The sequence below is a fragment of the Lactuca sativa genome, chromosome 9 (genome assembly GCF_002870075.4).
Source record: "Lactuca sativa cultivar Salinas chromosome 9, Lsat_Salinas_v11, whole genome shotgun sequence".
NCBI lineage: Eukaryota > Viridiplantae > Streptophyta > Magnoliopsida > Asterales > Asteraceae > Lactuca > Lactuca sativa.
The window spans coordinates 59,760,072-59,769,654 of NC_056631.2; the positions used below are offsets into that span (position 1 = coordinate 59,760,072).

The 9,583-nt window shown below is 34.8% G+C and overlaps 1 protein-coding gene across 1 annotated transcript; it reads right to left on the reverse strand.

The window, feature by feature from the left end:
* Positions 1 to 214: 214 nt before the first annotated feature.
* On the reverse strand, positions 215 to 9,004 carry LOC111903049 (transcriptional activator DEMETER). Its single transcript, XM_023898846.3, has 20 exons — positions 8,872 to 9,004; positions 7,307 to 8,395; positions 5,618 to 7,105; positions 5,195 to 5,539; positions 4,947 to 5,037; positions 3,888 to 4,653; positions 3,698 to 3,777; positions 3,354 to 3,438; positions 3,163 to 3,254; positions 3,011 to 3,079; positions 2,853 to 2,889; positions 2,690 to 2,772; positions 2,089 to 2,532; positions 1,960 to 1,996; positions 1,827 to 1,884; positions 1,613 to 1,752; positions 1,460 to 1,525; positions 1,255 to 1,369; positions 835 to 873; positions 215 to 755 (listed from the first exon to the last, which is right to left on the reverse strand). Exons 2-20 carry the CDS (start codon positions 8,199 to 8,201, stop codon positions 643 to 645), a joined length of 5,043 nt encoding a protein of 1,680 aa, XP_023754614.1. The 5' UTR covers positions 8,202 to 8,395; positions 8,872 to 9,004; the 3' UTR covers positions 215 to 642.
* Between the last annotated feature and the right edge of the window lie 579 nt (positions 9,005 to 9,583).

Consider the following 9,583-nt stretch of genomic DNA (forward strand, 5'->3'; position numbering starts at 1 on the left):
TTTTCATGATTTGACTTGTTTATTTTCTTTTTAACCAAATAGTTTTTTGGTATTTTTTTATGAAAGCAAGTCAAATTCTTGGACCACAATAATAGTAGAAAGTACTTCCCCCCTTTTTTTAATGGTCCTACAACTTTTAAGTCTTTTAGTGAATGATATCATCTTTAATGAATTGATGACCTAACAAAAAAGTGAAAAACTAGATATTCTGTAATTCAACCAAAAATATGTCATTTTCTTTCATTTCCAAAACATGTATATGGTGACTAATGTTTGAAGCAATGGCTTCTCATATAGATCATCATATTATTTCAAAGCTGTTTGAAAATACATAACTTAATCAGAAAAAGAAAAATAACTACTGCTCAACTAATCTCTTTCTTCTTTCTTCTGTAATGTTCTAACTGATAAAAAATGGCTCGTTTTGGAGCATAAGAAAAACGAAAATTTTATGATACTAGAAATCTTGTATCAACTAATTGCAGGTGGTTTGTGGATGATACCACTTTTACTCAACTTTTTCTCTCTTTCTTTCCTCTCTAAGTTACATGCAAAAATGCATGATGCCATGGGTCATGTTAAATGATGGATAGATGAATGTACAACAGTTTGTTAGTCATTGACCTCTTTGCCCTTGAGAACCTATTTGTCTTCGTTCTTTTTATTGACTAGTCTACTTGCTGGAAAATGCAATCTTGCCATTAGAGGCCTTGGGGCCCGCGTTTTCTGATCAAAACCTCTCACACAAACAAACCCTGCAAATGTTCCATGTCATATCATTAAGCTAATAATTGATATTATTTGAAAAGCATTATGAATTGAAGTACTACATACCTCTCCAAAAGCATTGTTGAATTTCTTGAGTAGTCAGCCCTACAAGAACCAGTTTTCATAGTTTAATTAATTGCTTGTATTAAAATGTACGGAGACCTAAGCATTACTTTTTCTTTTTTTTAGAAAATAACTAAAAGTGCTTTTTTCCTTTATAGTTCTATTCTAAGATTTCATGGTATCTAAATTTCTAGTTTTGTATACAATTTTTTCAAAGTGGTGAATACATGTTTTTTGATTTTTTGAAATATATACATATTATATATCAAATGAGATGGAATATGTTGATGTGTAATTTCTTTTACTTTCTAATGATAATGGAATGTAATGATCCATTCCATTCCCTTGTGATTCCATTCCATGATTCCATTATACCAATCAAACCCTAATAGAGATGCATAAGTATATCCCAATTACTGATACCTTTGAAGATTGTTGATACAGAAGTCCCAAAGTACACTGTTCGTCTTGGCAAATTCCAAATCCATGCCCTTGGAACATCAATTGGATTCAAACTTGATGCATGATCAGCAAACATCTGCACATAGATCGATGACATGGCACCAACTAATCTCATGATCTGGACTTATTACATGTTTAAAAACTAAATTTCAAAACTCTAACATACCTCATTAACTTGAAAGTATGTGCCATTGAGTGGAAAACTCCCTCGTGTTGCTGTCCTACATGGCATCTGAAAGTAGCCACATATGTAAAACATAAGTTGATTAAATATTTAGTTATTTACAGTTTCTTGAAAGTAAAAAAAAAATGTTCTCACCAAAATAGTTCCTCTAACCCTTTGTGCATTTGCTTCTTTGATACAGTTGCATGAAAAACACGTTGTCCTATCACACAATACACCTGTTTCTTGCGCCTGACATCCTCTTTCAGGAGGTTGCATGGAATTTGCAGTTTCACCTGGAAGTTGATGTTCAATTATCAGATCATAAGGGCAAATTTGGAATTTACCAAGATTAATAAAACATGCTGACCTGGCGTCCATATTGCAAGGAGGTAAGGGCTTGGATCATCCGGTTCTCTTCTATCCAACTGAAAAAAATGAAATATTTTTTTTAGTTTATATGTAACATAATGACACGTGTACAAGAAAGTCGTAATACTAACCCCTTCTAAAATTGGATGAGAGTCTGGAAGCTCATACCTGCATCATAGTTATGGAGTAAATTAAATTGAATTTATTTATATATGTTGTTAAGTTTCACAATCTTTTTAATGGGAATATAAAAGGCTTACACTTGATGCTCAGTTCTCAGTCGGCTAACATTTTTAAGCTTTGGTGTAGGTATAGAAGCAGCTTGTGGATTCAAAGCAACTAAAGCTTTTGACATATCACCTTGAATGTCCATACTTTCTTGCATTTTCTGTAAGTTCATTGTGAATTCATTCATGTCAAGTTTAATAGTAGGGATTTCATCTCCATCTCCATCATCATCATAGTATTGATCTTCAATGTCACTTAATGATAATTCTGCAGTTTCTGGTTCTGGAGTTGTTGGCTCTTCAATGATTGGTTCACACTGTCTCCCAAAAGATTGTGTATTTGAAGTGTAGTTGTTTTCAGATGGAGGTAATGACATTGGCCTTGTGAATAGAGGAGGAATTGGATTTGATTCAGTTGCATTTGGAACAGAAGGTACTATTTTCTTTTCTTCAGGTCCTGGTAGAGCAAGCCTTGCACTGCATCATTCAGATATCACTTGTTTTATTATAATATTTGAAACAATTTCACTATGCTCATTGCTTAAACTTAATACAAGTGTGGCACTATAGTTAAATGTCCTGATTCTCATCTGAACACATTCAGAGCACCTGAATATATGTATATTTACTTTACCTTGCGAAAGCACTTGCAAAGTGACGACACTCTGCTCTCATAGGACATGCATTACAGTTTGGCTTACTCTTTGTGCAAAAAACCTGCATTTTTTTTTAATAAATTAAGACATCAAAAACTTCATATCTCTTTTCTTGAAGTTAAAAATTAGAATGGTTCTTACCTTTCCGAATGTGATCATTTGGTAGTGTAGCTCGTATCTGTTATTTAAGCATATGTTAATTAGCTTAAAGTTTTCATAAAATGATATATACATAAAACTAATGTTTTAAATGTTGTTTTGTTAATAGGAATGAATTTAGGGTAGGGTTGGTTGGTTACAATGTCAACTGATCCAGCTTGCAAAGTCTAGGCCAGAGATATTTCTGAATCGACTCCAACACGGGATACCTGTGTGAAAAAGTAAGTTTAGAAGTATTTTTAACAAAACAATATATGTATATTTATATTTATATATTCTATGTATTACTTACATCTCCAAGAGATGAAGCTGGAGTGATTCTGGTAGTGGTTGGAGTGGGACCCACCCCAGTCTCACTGCTATCCTTCCAACATTTGTGTCAACCTGAAAAAAAGATATATTTTTTAATAAAATATCTTCCAATACCGAAAGTTCTTTTATTTATTTATTTATTTTATATTCATTGCTTTACTGATGACATACCGGAAAGGCAAGATGGTGAAGTGTTAATAGACGCACACACTCCACACTTTTCAGCCCCAATCCACGAATACTTAGCAAATAATCCCTGCATTTTTATATATTACTATATTAGTATAGATAACAGAACACATAATATATAAAGATTTATGAATACTTTTATAGCTCATCTGTCATAATTCTTGCAATTAGAGGGCTTAGGAGTTGTTTCTTTTTGACTTAATGATTTAATTGGGTTAAGCACTTTGTTCAGACATACAGCTATAAATGGTTGTTTCTTTTCAATATTGTGAAATATGTTTGTTGGAATGTAAGGGTAAAATGGTAATTTACTCTCTACCACTTACTTTGCTTTATCTGGTGGTACATCTCGCAACCATTCAAGGTCAATACTCCCATGGTCTCTCACCAGCCGGTCAAGAAAATCCTGCATAGTTTATTATATTATATTAATATTAATAATAACTTAAAGCAATTGTAATGCTATCTGTTATTTAACTCATATGTGAAATTAATCAATTGTTATTTTATTATCACCTTTATTCTGTCAGCCAACAAGTTATTCATGCCACGTTCCCTAATAGCATCTGAAATCTGATTCACATGTGCACATCTCAACGCTTCATAATCAAGTGAATCTTTTGCATCTTTACTTCTTTCTCCCTTTTCACACTTCAATAACACATCTCTTCTCAAACTATCCCAATCAAACGACTTCTTCTTTTCATCTTCAATTGCTCCCTTTCTTTCCCTTGAGATTTTTGTGGCTGCTGTATTTAAACGTTCAGGAGAAGTGTAATTCACCTCCTTTGAATTCGCTTCATTTTGTTGTTGAAAACTTATATTACTTGTATTATGGTATCGTGACTTAATCGAAGGCAATGAAGATATGCTTTCTCCTCCTAACAACCCAAAACCAAGGGACCCACTCAGGGGTGTTTTTGGTATTTCAACATCATGTATGTATTGTGACCTGGCGGTGTTCATGTTATCATGACTGAATAGTTTATTGAACATGTTAACTTTCTCTGGTTGAATCGGATTTTTACTGGTTTCAAATCCGGTTATTTGATCTTCTGCTTCTGAATTTGATCCCGAACTCGATCTAATTTCATCAACAGCTTGAATTGTACAAGAATCGAGGGAATCTTGAGATAGAATCACTGATTCCGATGTTCTGTTGTGTTTTTCTACTATGGATTCAATCGGCTCTTCAACCAGTATGCGGGTCCCATTTTGGCAGCGTGTCTCATCTGTGCTTGTTTTAAATGGGAATTTTGCTGCAAGAGACATGAATGCCGAACTGCAGACATTGAAAATTAACAAAATTATTAATTTATTTATTACTTTTAAGATAATTAGAGTCTGTTTCTTTTTGACTTGATGGGTTAAGCGAAAAACATGCCTTAATGTATTAAGACACTAACCCATTACCTATCTGTCTTTTTTTTTTTTCTCCTAACTTATCTAACGTTAATTTCAATAAATATTGTGAAATTTGTTTCCCTTGAGATGTGAAGGGTAAATTGGTCATTTAGTTTCATTCAGATGGTTTATTTAATCTAGAAAAAAACACCTCATAGACTTTGAATATACCTTGAAAGATGATCTGAAACATTTTGTGTTAAGAACACACCAATTACCGAGTCAACCACAGATCCTTTCCATCGTGAGAATCGTCTATCTCCTGAAAATTGTACAAAGCAGTTAGGCAATTAAAAATCTCAGCCATCAGATCAATTTCATCCAAGGGCTGAGATTGAGTTTTCCAATAAACGATCCTATAGTTATTTACATGCTTATAATTCAAGTTTTATACTATATAAAGATACATTTTTTTTTACCTTGAACAAGATGCATACGGGCAATAAAGGAGTCTGCTCTACCACGAAACACTCGCCTTTCATTTTCCCACCATTTTTCTTTATCTTTATCCAAAGTCTCATTGGCTTCACTCCCTTCTTTACCCATCAAAAGTCTCCAAAGTCTATCTGACTCTGGATCAAGATCCACCTTTGGCCTTGGCTTTCTCTTTTTAACAGGCTCAAATGGAACAATGACATTACTACCCCTGAATGGAACAATTGCTTTCCGCATTTTCTCATTCTCATCATATATACAAAGCCCTTCTAACATACCCGTTACATCCTCAACCGAAACCGCAACTGAAACCTTCTGTTTTCTCCCGCCTGCACAAATAATAACAAATTTCGCTTAACTTTTTAATCACTAATTTTTTATTTAAACTTTTTTAAAAAGTCGTTTACCTTTTGGCTTTGTTGATTGCTGATGAACTTCCAAATTTGACCTTTGAATTTTATTGGATGATTTTGGTGTTGTGGTCTTCTTTTTATCTTTCATAGTACCAGGGTAAGTTACAACTGCGGATCTAAGGGGATCTTTTGGTGGAGTAGCAGGCGGTCGATTCCAGCTAACCATTGCGGTTACAGGATTAACTCTACCCCCCTGAATCGATCTTTGAGTTATTCCAGAAGCTTCCGGATGCTTCTGTAAATTTTGCGTAACCTCCGCCACGGGTGGACGGAAATGGCCACCACCATTCATCGTGTGATAAGGCGGGTTGACTACTCTTTGACTGCAAGAATTTAGTAACTGCAAAGCCGGGACACTTGGATAAACTCTTGAGTTATCTTCAGGAGCGAAACCGTCATTTTGTGTCTTGGTTTTCTTATGACTTTCCAAGTGATTAATACTAGCTAAATCTTGACCATGGTCAACACGAACATCGCCCCCTAACAATAGTTTCTGGTACATTACAAGAGAATCCATTGCATTTAGAATACGAGGATTTACTTGCTCAAAAAACTGTCTCTTTATCCCTCTTCTTTCATCCAAGTTGACCATTTGACCCACCTTGTTATTATATCCATTCTGCATTGTCAAATTTCTTGCAAGAACATTCAAAGCATTGTCTCTTGCTTTAGCCATATGAATAGCAGGATCATTAACATTGTTTTGTGCTACTTTCATTGCTGATCTCTCGAGTACACTGTTAATCCTTCTTTCTTGTTCTATATCCTGTGGATTCACATTCAAATTAATACCACCACCGTGTTCTCCCTCTCTCATTTGACTTTCCTCCAAGTCAAAATTCAATTTTTTCTTGACCGATTTGACCGGGGTTTTGACAATGGGCCCCGTAATTTCTTCCACATCGGTTTTTTTACTGTCTGTGTTTTCAACTCCCTTCTTCCTCACATACTTTCTTTTAACACGAACCTCATTTCCTTGTGGAGTTTCCAAAACATCCACAGCTTTTTTCCTCACATACTTCCTTTTAACCGGGGTCTCGGTGGGATCTTTGGGCGTTTTAGTCTTTTTAGGCTTCGCTTCTCTAATGACCTTCGGGCGGTGCTTTTTCCGCCTTGCTGGCGTCTTTTGGTTGGGTGTTTTGTTTAAGTCGATACCCAATTCGCCCCCTTCCTCGAAAAGTAATGGATCTTTTTGTGTTGTTGAAACCGCAGATGATGTGGATTCCACAATGTTATGTAACAGCTCGCTATCATGGTTATCTGTGTTTTCATTTCTTTGACTTTGACTTCGACTCTGACTTTGACTTTGACTTTCTCGCGTATTATTCACGGGTACCCATTGATTTTCAATTTGTTTTCTCCCGGTATCTGGAGTAATTGGAGCAAATGGAAGCGGGCCCGTGACACCAGAGGCGGCATCCGGTTCTGATCTTGGTGGTGAGTTTAGGTTGTAAGAGGGCCTGTAAGGGACTGGAAATCCATCTGTTGAAAAAATGGTTTAATACAAGAAATAGCAATGTACTTTCAAATTATTATTTTATTTATTTATTATTGTTGAGTAATATACCGGTTACAATAATATGTAACCTGCTGCCTGATTTAAATTATGATGACCTGAAATTTTTATTTATTTATTTAATTAATAAAATACTAAAAACTTGAGAAAATAGAAGGATAGATCACCTGAATGCAATTGCTTTGAGTTGTAACCGTTGATCATGTCCAAAGCAAATGTGGGGGATTGCTGATTTTTGAACAGAAAGTTACTTTGAACTTGAATAGTTGAATCTGAAACAGGAATTATATTCAGATCATGAACACCATTGTTTTGTGGTGTGTTTATAAACGGAATATTTTCCGAGCTTTTCTTGGGTCTCACTATAGCTGACAAAAGATTATTGTCCCAATTCCGGTCTTCGTAAGGGAAGTATGAGACCGGATTGGAATCATGGTTTGGGTTTGGGTTTGGGGTTGGAATCGGGGTTGAATTTAGAATTGGGATCAAGTTCATTTGTGAAACACGGTTTTGATTTTGATTTCCATTGTTTTGAATCGGATAAACTTCTTGAGCAACTTCATTCAAATTTAGTGTTTCTTCTCGCAATAAATCTTTGTACATTCCAACCAAATCCCTCCAATTCTCATTTTGTTCAATTTGATTTGTGGGTTTGTTGACAGTAATCAAATTTGATCTTTGAGAGATCGGTTTCCCTGGAGTCACCGGAGTCCAAGAACTTCCACCGGGTATAACCGGATTCCAATTCTGCCCATTTGACACAATGCCGTTCTTTTGATGGATAGTTGTCAACAAATCCCTATGACCCATAATCCCATTTCCCCTTGGAATCGTCATCCATGATTCCGATTCCTTACCACAAATAACCTCATCATCCACAGGATTTGCTCTTCCTTGAGTCTCACCTAAGCCACCAACACCTGGAATCGGTCCTCCAAGCATGGCTGCAGTCCAAGAGCCCCTACGAGGCCCAATTCCGTTTTCCGGTGGAATTGCTGTTGCCGGAGTCCATGAATTACTTTTTTCATAATAAGGGAGTGGAGAACCTCTCCCATAGTTCATGCCTGATCTCAAACGATCACTGAAAAATTTGGAAACTTTAACTCGTTTCTGCCTGTATATACCCTAATTGAAGAATTATTGAGACCTGAAGAGAAGTGTGGATTCCGATTCCCAATTGAAGAACCCTAATTCTCATTCCTTGCTAACCTGCCAAAAACCCCCAAATGCATTTTCTCACAGAGATGATCCTTCACCTAACATGTACAATTGAATAACAATTACAGATAGTCATGGTTAATAGTCATGAGAATCAAAACAGAAATAGCATGCAAGCAATTAATGCCAGGAAAAACTGATAAAATTAATTTATGAAAATCCCAGGTAGCTTTGCTTATCAGCAAACAATTTGCCATAAAAAATCCAAGAAAAAACATGAGAGAGAAAGAAGATGTAAGTCAATCGAAACAACCAAATCGAAAACAGCATAATTGGTAAATCTGAGTAAATTTAGAGGATTTAATTCCAAATATTGTAAAATGGGGGTTTCAATTTTGATTACAGAAATCGGATTAAAACCCCACAAAATCCGAGTAGAATCCCGTTGGTGGAAAATGTGAATCACACCTACTTCTTTGGGGTTTTCGTTGCAAAAAACATTAAATTGAGAGAAAAAAATGCAACGTATCAGAAAGAATCGGTAAAATCATGTATCAGGTGAAGCTCAGCTCACCGATCTCTGGCTCCGCCATCTCCGGTGGTGTAATTCGCCGGAGAACAAGTCAATGTCCGAGAGCCAAGTCAGCCTTTCCTCTTTCTCTCTCTTTATTTATTTTTGTTTAACCAAACAAGAGAGTGCTCACAAGATAAACAGTGCATATATATATATATATATATATATATATATATATATATATATATATATATATATATATATATATATATATATATATATATATATATATATATATATATATATATATATATACACCATACCAAAGTTCATACACCGAAAAGATTAAAATGGTCTGATATAACTCAATCATGTAATTGGAACTTACAAAATGTTATTGATCCAAAACCGTTAGACTCTTCAAAACAAATCTCAAATATTATTGAATATAATGATGGTTCTGTAGATATAAATTTTTCTTCCTTAAATATTTCATCATCCAGATTATCAACTTCTTTTATCGCAGAAACAGGCTCTTCAAAATCTTCATTATTAAAGTCGAGATCTTTAAAACTAAAAACTGTTGACTATACTAATTCTACTCCCAAACCATTATATCAAGATGATCAAAATAGTGAAAATAGTCTTCCTAGTCCTACTAAATCAGATTTTATTGATGAACTTCAAAATTTTAAACAACAATTATGAGTTCTAAAATACAAATTAATTGTTCACAAAATAATAAGCTTTGGGCTAATATGTTAAAAAGGCA

Bases quoted from the DNA above. Each gene is read 5' to 3' on its own strand.
- LOC111903049 (XM_023898846.3), bottom strand. From the start codon at position 8,201: ATGAACTATGGGAGAGGTTCTCCACTCCCTTATTATGAAAAAAGTAAT. The intron at 4,654-4,946 runs GTATATTCAAAG...CAATGTCTGCAG, and splicing joins GTTTCAGATCATCTTTCAAG to TTCGGCATTCATGTCTCTTG. The intron at 1,997-2,088 runs GTAAGCCTTTTA...ACTATGATGCAG, and splicing joins CTGAGAACTGAGCATCAAGT to GTATGAGCTTCCAGACTCTC.